Source organism: Eleutherodactylus coqui, chromosome 7 (assembly GCF_035609145.1).
Source record: "Eleutherodactylus coqui strain aEleCoq1 chromosome 7, aEleCoq1.hap1, whole genome shotgun sequence".
NCBI lineage: Eukaryota > Metazoa > Chordata > Amphibia > Anura > Eleutherodactylidae > Eleutherodactylus > Eleutherodactylus coqui.
The window spans coordinates 57198597-57211829 of record NC_089843.1 but is presented as its reverse complement, the minus strand read 5'-3'; the positions used below and the strand labels follow the sequence as shown (position 1 = coordinate 57211829).

The 13233-nt window shown below is 41.0% G+C and overlaps 1 protein-coding gene across 1 annotated transcript in view; it reads right to left on the bottom strand.

Moving 5' to 3' along the window:
* The window catches only part of KDR (kinase insert domain receptor), a 36649-nt gene that overhangs the window by 17629 nt on the left and 5787 nt on the right, over positions 1-13233 (bottom strand). Inside the window, exons 5-15 of the mRNA XM_066573067.1 lie at positions 11600-11768; positions 11320-11459; positions 9814-9982; positions 9293-9407; positions 9042-9202; positions 8801-8957; positions 5978-6071; positions 4865-4973; positions 3450-3782; positions 2191-2340; positions 1604-1735 (exon numbers count right to left, since the gene is read on the bottom strand). Coding sequence (XP_066429164.1) covers positions 1604-1735; positions 2191-2340; positions 3450-3782; positions 4865-4973; positions 5978-6071; positions 8801-8957; positions 9042-9202; positions 9293-9407; positions 9814-9982; positions 11320-11459; positions 11600-11768 — 1729 coding nt within the window. The remainder of the gene's footprint in view (positions 1-1603; positions 1736-2190; positions 2341-3449; positions 3783-4864; positions 4974-5977; positions 6072-8800; positions 8958-9041; positions 9203-9292; positions 9408-9813; positions 9983-11319; positions 11460-11599; positions 11769-13233) is intronic.

The following is a 13233-nucleotide window of genomic DNA, read 5'->3' as shown; positions in this document are numbered from 1 at the left end:
CCTCAATTGTTGTTTATGGGAACATATGATTACTTGTTTCCCAGTGAAGCCTAGCTATTTGCTTTTTATTTCGAGCTCTAAACTAGAATGAAGACCTCAGTATAGTATACTCTGTATATCACCAGCACTATATATACAAAGCATAGGTAAATAGTTTGCAATTATTAAATATGTACTAAAATAAAGGATATTATAATAAATACGTTGACACACCATCTCATATATAAATGAGTACATGTACAAGGTATATAGTGTAAATATAACAATCCCTTAAACCTTCACTATATGCACAGAATATAGAAAATCAGAACAATCTCACGGATCAGATGATGATTTCCAAGCTCAGATGTGGCACTGGATGATTCCAGATCTGTAGTTCTGATATCACTTGATCAATAATTCCAACAGCATGACAGGAAGAATGAAAGAGAGATCTGCCTCTGACCCTACAGACTTATATGCCCTACAAAAACAGGGTAGCCACCCTGACAAGGGCGAACCTGTAGAGTGACCCTAATGATGCCCCTATTGGGTAATAGGTTCACTAATGTGTCACAACTAGAGATGAGCGAACGTACTCGTTTAGGGCGATTTCGCAATCGAGCACCGCTTTTTTCGAGTAACTGACTACTCGGGCGAAAAGATTCAGGGGGCGGCGTGGTGGAGCAGGGGGTAGCAGTGGGGAACAGGAGGGAGCTCTCTCTCTCCCCCCCCCCACTCCCCTCTGCAACCCCCCGCTCACCCCGACGCCCCTCAAATCTTTTCGCCCGAGTAGACAGTTACTCGAAAAAAGCGGTGCTCGACTGCGAAATCGCCCTAAACGAGTACGTTCGCTCATCTCTAGTCGCAACACATTTCAATTACAGGATAAATGATAGGCTCATCAGGGGACAAAAAAAACATAGTGGGCAACTAGGAGCGTATTGACTATCCTCGCTATTCAATTTTAAGTTTTCCAAAGCCCAGTCATGCTGATTTTGCACTACTATGTATGGCAGCACACAAACTTAAAAAAAAAAAAATCGAATACCCCTCTTGAACATTGTGTATGGCAGCTGCACTTACTGCATGTCAGCATGGTATTTATTTGTGGCGTGTCAAAGTATTTATTACAATACCCTGTATTTCAGTGTATATTTAATAAATGGTCAATTTTGATATTGCAAACTATTCACCCATTACTTTGAGCTCTGCAGTCACAAAAAGCAAATGACAATGGCCCAGATAAAACTCAAAGACAGTAGAATGTGATATATGTGCAAACTGCTTCACTAAAGTAGCATATTACCCTCTAGGAAATCCCATCAGTGTCTGATTGGTGGGGTCAGAGCTGGAACGATGCAATGAAAAAATCACTCTACATCATCTTCCGATGACTCTTGTTTGACTTGGTCAACCCAATATAGTTGATAGCCAGCCACTTTAGTATGAGCGTTCATATTGTTTGCAGTCCCACTGATCACATATTGATGGCATATCTTAGCCATAAATTATAAAAGAACAGACTTCAATAACATTTATACTAATGGAAGAACTCAGGAATTATATATATATATATATGCTGTAACGGTTAATCATTATGGTGGACACTGAGCATACTTACCATTAACTGTAAAGTACATTTCAGCTTCAGCACAACCCAACTCGTTGCAAGCTCGGCAGGAGTAGAATCCTTCGTCTTGCTTCCTAACGCGTTGTATGGTCAACGTTCTGTTCTGATCTTTTAAAATAATGCCTATGACAAAAGAATCCAATGACATGTAAATGAACTGATGTATTACAACCTGACACATTAGCAATAGTCTATTTAGAATACCCTGATGCATTACAAAAATATAATGGTATATCGCAGAGGCGTAACTTGAAGCTCCTGGGCCCCAATGCAAAACCTGCAACAGGGCCTCCAACTGTAATGCTTTATTCATAGTACTGGGTTCCCTATATGGAGAGGAGAGGCCTTATGGGCCCCTAAGGCTCCTGGGCCCGGGTGCAACCCTCTGCATCCCCTATAGTTACGCCCCTGGTATATCGTACTTCTAGCTTATGATGAAACTGTTCTAAGAATTGCACTAGTGTGGGTGAATATGTCTATGTACTATGCTACAGAATATGTTAATGAAACAAAAAGAATTCAATATCAAACAGTGGAAAAACAGTTTAGATATTAAAAACAGTAGAAAAGATCATTACCTGAATCTCCCACCAGAGCATCCGAATTTTTAAACCAAAGGATATGCGGATCTGGTAATCCTGTGGCCAAGCAGCGTGCCTCCAGTGTCTCACTGACATTGGTTGTCTGGTTCTTGATTGAATCATGATGAATAATTGGCCGTTTTGGGGCTGTTTATTAGAAAGCAAATGAATATTTAATTTTACATGCTAAAAAGTGTAGTCAGTGCTATATATTTGCATGTGTGACACTGTGCATCAGTATGTATATGTATATGTATGTTAATGTGTGTAAGTGCCCTGGCTTCATTTATTAGTTTGTTTACTAAAAACATACTCTCACTTTCAGGCGACACTTCAGAATAAGCTGCTATGTGTACATGATGAAAAAACACTATTTCAGGCCATTATATGATTTATATCCTGTATTTATCACCAATTTTGCCCTCTGAAGGTTCCATCTTTAATTCTGAGTTCTCTCTGAGCTGGTGGGTGTAGACTAGCTGCTATGATGTCTCCAATGCACTGCACATAAACAGAAGAGCAGATCCTGCTCCCCTATGTGTATATAGCACAGTCACAGATGCCAAATCAGTTTGGAAATATCATACAGCAGTACTGAGCAGTGTAGATGTGATTCCGATAGCTGCGAGACAGTAAAACACTATTAGCTGCAGCAGAATCTCTGCATGCCTCTGCTTTGCTCTCACTCAGCTCCAACCCCTCCTCTCTTCTCTGTAGACTTTATGATCAGCATTTAATCTCATCTGTCAGTGAGCTATTATCTTATCTTTTCTACTAAGAGAGATTTTACCAGTTTTTCAGAGTGGGTGAACAGTTTAGGAAGAGGGAGAAAGAAATGAGCCTTATAAGTCCAGAAAGAAGGACATTTTGCTGCTAAAATATATTACAAAGTTTCTTATATTCATCTGTACTATTGCTTCATGCAAAGTTTGTTGACAACTCAATGACCATGTAAATTAGAAAACTTGAGATATGTTGTTAAAAAGGTATTTCTGACTTATGTAGAAATGCATACATTGTATAAGGAAGAGTTCTACACCTGACAATCATCCCCGTGTAAAAGGGCCCTATCTGGAGATGTACTTTTCATAAGACTACTCGCACATCTTCCCAGTTCAACAACTTTCTTCAAATGCAATCCAAAGTATCATCTATTTGTGTTTTTCATCCCAAGTTCAGTACAAGGTCCAAATATACTTTTTGCTCATTGCTATAAAATCTGAGGATTTATGCTATAAATATAATGTTTGCCATACCATGAATGGATAATTCAGTGGTGAAACAACGCTTCCGAAGGGTTTTCTTCTCATGAGCAACACATTCGTAGTGACCTTGGTTATCCGTTGAGATGTTATGCAGAGTCAGCTCCAAGGTCAAATATTCTCCATTGATTTCCATAGTAGCGTAATTCATTTTAATGAGGTTGGTCAAATTTCCACAAGTATGCATTGACCCGCTCCTCGCTCCAGGAGGCTTTCGCTTGAACCACATTAGGTTTCCGTAAGTGAGTTTATCAGCGATACATTTTAAAGTCACGTTGACTCGCTCAGTAAGCCTCCCCCTAGGGTGTATGCTGACATCAAGGCCACCTAAAAAACAATGTGATTTACTATTAATTTCTCTTACTTCAACTATATACTTTAATCAGTGCTGGCCTTAGGTTAGATGGTGCCACTTATTCATAACATAAATGGGATACCAGCTCCAAGCACATAATATAAATGCAGTACCAGAACCAAGCTCATAACATAAAAGCAGCCCCAAAACCAAACTCATAACATAAATATGGCATCTTGGAACATCAGAGGGCCGGAGACAGGAGGAGGGTGATTGTACTTGTAGACCCCTGTCATCAGAAGCTCATTGCATAAGGGCTTAGTCACACAGGCGCATCGGCGCCCGTGTTACTGCAGGTAGAAGACGGACGCACTTCAGGACGAACATCTCTCTGCAGCGCCGGAAGAAAGAACATGTGACCCGCTTCATTGCCAGTCATGTGTTCTTTCTTCAGCGCTGCGGGGAGTCGTCCGTCTTGAAGTACGGCCGTCTTCTTTCTACAGTGCCGATGCGCCCATGTGACTAAGCCCTCAATGTGATATCAGATCCAAGCACTTAACATAAATGAGAACAAGAACCACGGTCAGTACATAAATACAGCGCGAGAACCAAACTTATAAATACAGCATGAACCTCAGCACAAAGATACAGTGTCAGAATCAAGCTTATAGAATTAATGTGGTACCAAAACCGAGCTCATAACATAAATACAGCACCAGAACCAAACTCTTAATATAAATACAACATGAACAAACCTCAGTACGTAGATACAATACGAGAACAAAGCTCATAACATAAATACAGTCCCAGAACCAACCTCATCGCATAAATGCAGTAGCAGAACTAAGCGAATATATTGCAGGGGTGTTGATGGGCTGACAATGGTGCCTCAGAACATCAGAGGAAAGAAGACTAAGCAAATGAATCAATGCTCAATGTCTCATGGAACATGCCAACTTCACGTTTAGCAGCATCATATTACGGATCGGTACAAGTTTCTATAACTATAAACAGACATAATATAACTAAAAAAAACCTACAAGATAAGCAAACTACTTTCTTCCCATATCTAGACTAAAAAGAAAGCTACAATGTATAAGGATGTTTAACTTACGAGTCACGTGGAAAGGAATAATGTGTTCGTCTTGTCCTGCCTCATTCTTGGCTGTACACTTGTACACGGCTGATACATTAGCAGCTGAAATAAACAGCCTGCTCACAGTCTGAAGCAAGACAAAAAGTATTTTTACTACATGTTATTAAGAGAGCTTAACGAAACAAGTATAAGGCCCCAAACATTTGGCTCTGTTTAGCAAGTAGACATAATGGGGTATCCATTGGGGGTACAAGAGGCCTGTACCAGGGGCGTAACTATAGTGGGTGCAGGGGATGCGGTTGCACCCGGGCCCAGAAGCTTTAGGGGGCCCATAAGGCCTCTCTTCTCCATATAGGTAGCCCAACACTATTAATAAAACATTATAATTAGGGGCCCTGCTACACATTTTGCATTGGGGCCCAGGAGCTTTAAGTTACGCCTCTGGCCTGTACCTTACCTCTGTATGCCTTTGTATGACATTGAAGACATGTAAAGTACAAGTCTTGGCCCCAGTGACATTCTCTATAGGTGAAGAAGAGTAGAAGAAAAATGGCAGAAGATGGTTGGTGCTGTTGATGTAGAATGGTGCCAATGATGTAGCAAGAACCTTAATTATGGCAATGCGTTTCGGCATCGGATGGACACCTTTATCGGAATCTTCTTGCTACATCCTTGGTTCCATTCCACATATCAAAAGCTCTGACTATTTCCTGCCTTTGTCCAGCAGGGGTGTCTGCATTGATACGCTATGGTAGAGCCTGCAGATTCATACTCTTGTGCCTGCTAAGCACAACCATGCTGGATGAGCATCATTTCTCTTGAGGTTGTCTTCCGCACACCTATTCTGTTTCCACTGGTCTCCTTCACTATAGTGTCTGTATTTATTGTCTTCCATTGACTGAATGCTCTATTAGATTTTGTATTATGGAGGTATTCTCCTATTATTGAACTCAATGGAGCTTTGCCCAACGGCACACAGAGTCCCTGCAGTACAGTACAAGCCGTATGGGACTATCAATGCTACTACCTAGCCTCTGAGCCATGTATATCAGTAGATGAGTAAGAATGAGTAACACTTGAATGAAAGTGATAACGGAAAGCAGATAAAATAGATGAAAATAATAATCACACCTTTGGTTTTCCTTCGATGATGTCATTACGAATATCTTGTACTTTGATTATGTTCCCGCCATACTGGTCATCAATTTCCCTCCACTGCGAACAACTATAAGGAAGAAAAGATCCCTAGATGTTAATAGAATATATGTCAACCTCTGCAAATAAAATAACCCTTAAACAATGTATTGTATTCAAGCACAATGGAGACTGAGAAGATCAACGACAGGTAAATAAATACCACTTTCCGGGTGAAGAGGTGAATTCCCTAGGTCTTTTCCTAAATTAATTCTAATATGAAGGTGGGAGGAAGCAAAGGAGGGGGTTACGAGAAATAAAAACAACTTCATTCATAATTCGTTAATTCTACATTTATGTGGTTGTGAGGAAGCAGCATGGTCTTGAACCCGAGGCACCAGCTTAGTGTTGTTCTATGAGATGATAGGAAGCACTATGGCTCCAAAGGAAGAAGTTAGAGGAAGTCATCTGGACAACAACAACAGGAAAGCGGAATACTCTAGTCTCTGATGCAGGAAGTTGAAGCCTGTGCAGAGTTCTGATAAGGGAAACCATGTGGTCCCAGCACAGGATCCCTGTCTATCAGCCTGTACATCAATCAGCACACTTCCTCTTAGATGGCCTTTCACACAGATAATTTTAAAAAACTTTACTGTAGCCTTCATTCCGCCTGAGAACTACTACATAGAAGATGTGATAAGAAGGCCATCTAGAGCGATCCACAGACACATTTAAGTGCTTATACAAAGAAGTCTTCTGAGTTAGTACTAAGAGGCAAGGCCGTCTTAAGACAGTCTTAGATAAGCAAAAAGAACGAGGCAGCAAAAACACATCTGTTGCACCAGTATGCTGGGTTATCTTCTGGCCATGGTATGGACTATTCCCAGTGGCACTTCTATTGTTAAGAAAGGTGGACAAGCAGATACAACCAATGTCTATGACCAGATTTAGTATCGTTAGAACGTTTAGAGTCATTCGATGTGCTACAACTGGCTCCAAAAATAGGTTTTTACATCAATTTCAATGTCAAATGGTGACTTTGAGTTGCTGAATATGGACATCAATCCATTGATGTGAAGGCAGTGGGTGACCATCAACACTTCTAACACTGTTAATCATCAGGAAAACAATAGAGATATACAGGAAAAGTCCAGCTTTTCACCCCAGTGTTCGATTTGAAGTAAGAGCCTTTGGACTTGAGCAGATATAATTGGTACAGCATGCTAATCATCGTGAGTATACAAACTGTATAGGGTTGAGAATTATTGTTAAAGAGGACCTATCATAGCATAAAATCAGCAGGCTGACTCTATCCTTATTTTCCATACTCACCTCTGTTGGCCTGGACAGGCTCGTCGTAGATCCAGTTCTTGGTGCTCTCCATGTATCACCTCTCACTCTGAATGGGTGACGTCAGACTTCACTGATAGTCCAACATAACCCATTGAGAGTGAGCAATGGGGACCACCCACTTGACACCTAGCCAGGCTTGAAAGGAGCCAATTCAGGCCAACGGAGGTGAGTATGGAGAAAAAAACAGGGGTAAAGTCAGAGAATCTGCAGAGCTATGCTGCAAGCCCTACTGATTTTATCTCACGATCAGTATTCTTTAACATGCTTGCTTGTTCCCACATAGTTTACATGATAATTGGCGGCACATTCCCTGTTTACACAAGAGGTTATGCTGCTGACAAGCATGTTTTATTAATGTTATTAATAACAATTAAGCATTTGCTCATTTCTTGGCTGTTTGCTGAGCATGTTTACACAGCACTATGTCCAGGAACAAAGTTCCTACAAACCTTCGTTTGGCCCATGTGATAATAGGGCCTTCAGTGTTTGGCAGCCCATAGACATGACATCATATGCAAGTATCAAATGCTGATAGAGAACTTAAAAGGTTTGCCAATTACAAAATTAATTTTTACCCATAGCTGCACATGTTTAAAAATCACAAACCCAGCGGTACTTACTTGTCATCAGGCCCAGCATTCTAGCGTGGTCCTCCTGGTCTTTGTTTTGGAACAGACACCATTTGACTGTTGAAGCCAATTAGAATCGTGGGGGCCGATATGCCGGAAATCGACATTCATGAGCTGTGGCCTTTGAGTGGCTGCAGTGGTCACATGGTGTCAGTTCCAAAGAAAAGACCGTGAGGAACGTGGTGCTGCAGCGTTGGATCACTGAATCTGAAAACAGGTACGTATAAGTGGGTTTGTCATTTTTAAACATGTCTGTCTATAGGAAAAACAGTGTGGACGGATGTGAATCTATTTTTGGGAAAAAAGCAGCCATGTTCCTCTAATCTTGAACAACATCCCCTTTAAGAAATTTTTTATGATTTTTTAAAAATTATATAGGCTTATAAAAAAGTTACATTGCATGGAGCCAAAGATAGCAGCCACAATGTATATAAATAATTGTCACAAGTATTGAGCAAACTCAAGCAGTAGAACCCTGTTTAGGCTCATTGAACCCGAACCAAGCTTTTAGAAAGGTTCCACCCAAAACTAGTCCTGAACACTGGTGTATAATACTACGAGCCATAAAAGCTCTGTAAACCACTCTCAATAGTGTTATACAAAGCTTTTATGGCTTTTAGACAGTGTTATACACCAGCTTTACGAGGTTTGGTCAACTTCTGGTTCGGTTCGAACTGATTCGGCAAACCTGCTGAACCAAACTTTCCAAAAGTTCACTCATTACCAACGGTCACCCTCAGGTTCTAAGTACAACCCTTAGTATATCCCATACGGTACACAGGATAATAATAATAGTCTACCAATTAGATTCTGTATTAGCTAAGGTAAAATAACTTACTCTGGTAAGTACTCGCACTCTTCTTCCAGCTGCCATGACCATTGAATGCTTACAGGGGTTGGTATTCCATATGCAGTACATGTCAGAGAGGAGTGTTTGCCGTACTTGTATGATTCCAGGGTGGAAGACACAGCCTTTTCACCTATTTGCGGTGGTACTACAGAACAAAATATGCACATCAACTCTGCTATATAATAACATACATGATGTACAGTAGACAATACTGTAGATTGCAACTCACCTTGGAAAAGGACTTGAATGGTGTGGCTTTCAAAATCTCTTGTCATTGGGTTAGTAAGAAAAATAGTATAATTCCCAATGTCCTCTTCAGTGCAGTGATTGATTAACAGGTAGTTTGGGAGGAGTTTGGAACGAATGGGAAAGGGAAGTCCATTTTTCAACCTTAAAAAAAAAAAGAGTAAATTCACAGTTACACCTTTAAAAGTTGTATTATAGGGCGTTTCAGCACGGATCTATTGATACCAGATGTACCATTTCACAATAGGAGCGGGATGTGCTGTAAATCTCACAGGCATTTTGATGCTGTCTCCGGGCTTACACACAATTTCCTTTTCCATGTCTTCATCGATTATTATAAACGGCTTCTCTACGAATAGAAATTGCATTCAGTTACACTGATGTTCAGATTTCATTGCAATGCTGATACAATCACAAACTCTGATCAATAGTTATTTGCTTCTGTTGCTTATGTAGGGCCAACATATAAACTGGGGCTAATTTAATAAGAAGTTAGTGTACCCTGAGGAAACCTATAGGGACATGAAGAAGAGCAGGGGCATAACTATAGGGGATGTGGTTGCCCCAGGAGCCTTTATCGGGCCCATAAGGCCCATCTTCTCCATACAGGGAGCCTAGTAGTATGAATAAAGCATTATAGTTGGGGGGCCCTGTTACAGATTTTGCATTGGGGCCCCAAATCTTCAAGTTATGCCTCTGAAGAGGAGGTTGGGAATATAGTGGTTTTGGGTGACTCAGTTGCAGTCTCTACTTACCATGTACAATGACCCTGGTGACGTTGGTCTTATTCATGCCCCCAGTGTCCGCCGTGCAGTTATAATACCCGTCATCTTTCAAAGTTGCCTCCTCTATTGTCAGAACTGCTCTGTACTCTGGAACACCTTGTGATTCTGGTTTGGATACTTGAAGTGTTGCTCTTTCATCCTAACATCACAAAAAATTACATTCATAAACCTTGTATGTAAAAACCCAAGCATATTCATGACAACTCTGTTCTTAAAAAGTATGTGCCTCCTAAAAAATTATGCACCCCTTAAATGTATGTGTGACCCCTGAAAGTATAATCCCTATTAGAAAAAGTAAATGCCCCTAAAAAGTATGTGACACATAAAAAATTATGCACCTCCACCCAAAAAAGTATATGCCCCCTGAATAGTACATGTGCCCCCTGAAAGGTAAGTGTTCCTAAAAAATATGTCACCCGCAAAAAAGTATGTGCACCTCAATGGTATTGTATCTGAGTTTGGGTCATGCTGTATTTATGCTATGAGTTTGGTTCAGGTGCTTTATCTATATGATTAGCTTTGTTTTCATGCTCTGTTTATGCACTAACATTGGTTCTAGTATTACATCTATGTACTGAGATTGGTTTATGCTCTATTCATGTTCTGAGCTTGGCGCTGGTGCTGTATTTATGTTCTGAGCTTGGCTCTGGTGCTGTATTTATGTTCTGAGCTTTGTTCTGGTGCTGCATTTATGTACTGAGCTTGGTTCTGGTGTTGTATCTATGTTAGGAGCTTGGTTCTGGTACTATATCTATGTACTTAGATTGGTTTTTGCTGTATTTAAGTACTGAGCTTGGTTCTGGTGCTGCATTTATGTTATGAAATTGGTTCCAGTACAGTATTTACTCACTGAGCTGTTCTGGTGTGGGTATGCTTCTATCCTGCTGCTTTTTGCACAAACATCCAGAGTGCCTATCAATGCAATATATATTGTTTTTTCTTATGACAAGGGCTGCCATCTAACCTACACTCAGCATTGATTCAAGTGATATAATAGTTCATTCTGAACCTTTATATGCAAATTACAAAAAAAATTTGCGCTCCATTGCGTAGCACAGTCGAGATGAAGAACGCAAAGGCAAATTAGAATAATCAACCTGAGGGGGTTGTGCTAGTAGTACAACATGGCCAAAGCCTGCCAAAGGAAGCAACAGCCACTTCCAATGGGGCGAGGAAGGACTGTCCATGAGAATTCACTGGGAGCTTGAAAATAATGGTCGAGAATTGGCGCACTTGACAGGAGACCAAAGGATCCAAAAACGTCTTTTATTGAAGCAATGGGTTTTGGCAGAGCACTGGCGCCATCGTCTGGTTAATTGTTTGGTGCTGAAACACACTGCTTCAATAAAAGAAGTTTTCGGATCCCTTGGTCTTCCATGAAGCGAGCCAACTCTTCCCTATTATTTTCAAGCTCCCAGTGAATTTATCTGAAATGACAGAAGCTCTGTAAACACACAACCAAAAAACGTGGATTACCTCCATCGAAGGATAGTCCCATTTGAACTGGACTCTGACATTGAATGGTGTGTGTGCGCTGCAAGTTAGCTTCAGCTTCTCTCCAACCACAACCTGGATCTGAGGGTGGGGGCTCACTGATAGGCTGAAGATTTTAAATTCTAAGCGAATGGAGAAAAAAAGATATCATTCAGAATCCTATAGTAACATGTAACCTGATTACAGAATGCTAACGAGAAGATGCACACTACAGCATGATTATTGGAACATGATCATTACTGAAGAAGTAACGGATTCCTACCTATAACTACAAGGATGTAGTCTGAGGATCTGTATGCTTGTCCATTCAGAATTGTCTCACAGAAGACCATATCGTAAAACCTCAGCAGCCCACTTGAGATGATGATACCCTTTGTATAGTCCCACTGTATATTCTGCCCATTGGGAACAAATGCGTGCTCGGCATATTTCTATAGGGAAATATAGAGATTTGTAATCAGTCAACCTACAATATCAAAAGGTATTAAGTTCATATCATGGGTGTGAACCAGTTGTGTGAGCTGGCTGTAGCCACACAGATAAATCAGCCACAGTAATGAGCTCAATGGCCTTCAGGGGTCAACTTAAAAGTGCCCACATGAAACCTTTGCTACTTTCAAGGGGCCCATACGCCTTCAACAACTGTCAGACGGTCAGCTGCTTCTCCTTGGACATGAATGTTCAGCTCTGCCAAACATTCATGTCTTTCGGGAATTAAGTTGCAACAAGACAGCTTTGGCGGTGGCTTATCTCTAGTGGAATTAAAGGGTCAGGTGTTGAAATTCAATGTCCCGGATCCTTCTTTTCATTGACATCATATGTTTAAGGAAAGATGAACACACTGGAGAGTCAACCGGCTCCACCTTTATCAGTCGACTAAACTGTAATGTGTGCGGAGGCTTTAACTCCCCTTGTTTACACCTTATCTAACTACATTTGGTTCGCCATGGGAAGGTAGATTGCAGCTATCTATGGGGTCCGTATTGGTACCACCCTCAAGTACAGAAAGCCCAGACATTTAGGGTGGTTTCACATCTGCTTTGGAACATCTAGTTGGAGGTTCCGTTGCAGATCTGGCACAAAATAGAAGAAAAAAGGTGCTGCATGCAGGATGTGTTTGGGCATAAAGCCATGCAGCTGAGCAGAAAGCGGGCACACCCCATGTTAGTCAATGGGGTCTGTTTGGCCCTGTTCGGCTCCATCATAAGATGCGGCCCTTCGGACAAGGGATTCCCCTTTCCTGCTCCCCGAACAGAGGAAAGCAGGACCCTGATGTAGCATTGCTGTGATCTGACCACCTACAGTAACAAAACAATTGCTTTTGTGCATTTAAATGGTAATCAACTAATAATTTTCCAAACTGGAACTGCAAATGTTCTGACAATTTCAAAAATGGTTTTGATCACTTCAAAAAGTCTCTTGGGCAAATTAGTCATCACATCAGAAAATAAGGCTTACAGAATGCAAATGAGCTCCCTTTGTTTCTTTTTCTCATGTTGCAAGGCTTGTTAAAGGGAAGGACATTGACCCACAGGGGAGCTACCTCCAGTAGGTGGCATTAGATAGATAGTTTTCCTTCCTCCTGAAAGGACCGCTAATTTGCATATCTCATAAACATGAATACATAAGCATTATGGCTATGTTCACATCCTGCTGAAAAATCTTGACAGACACGAAAATACAGAAAAGATCTACATGTACACTGTGCATTGTATGCATTGGTAGTCTAAGACGCTACATGCTGATCTGACTGGTTAGTACTGTTCATGTGGGCAGCACTGGTCAATCAAAGCAGGTAGAGTGTCTTATACTAATGACACATACTAGTGCATAGTTTGCATCAGGTAGTCCGAGAAGTGGTGCAGCCATCTTTGTTTTCCCAGGACTTGAGGGTTG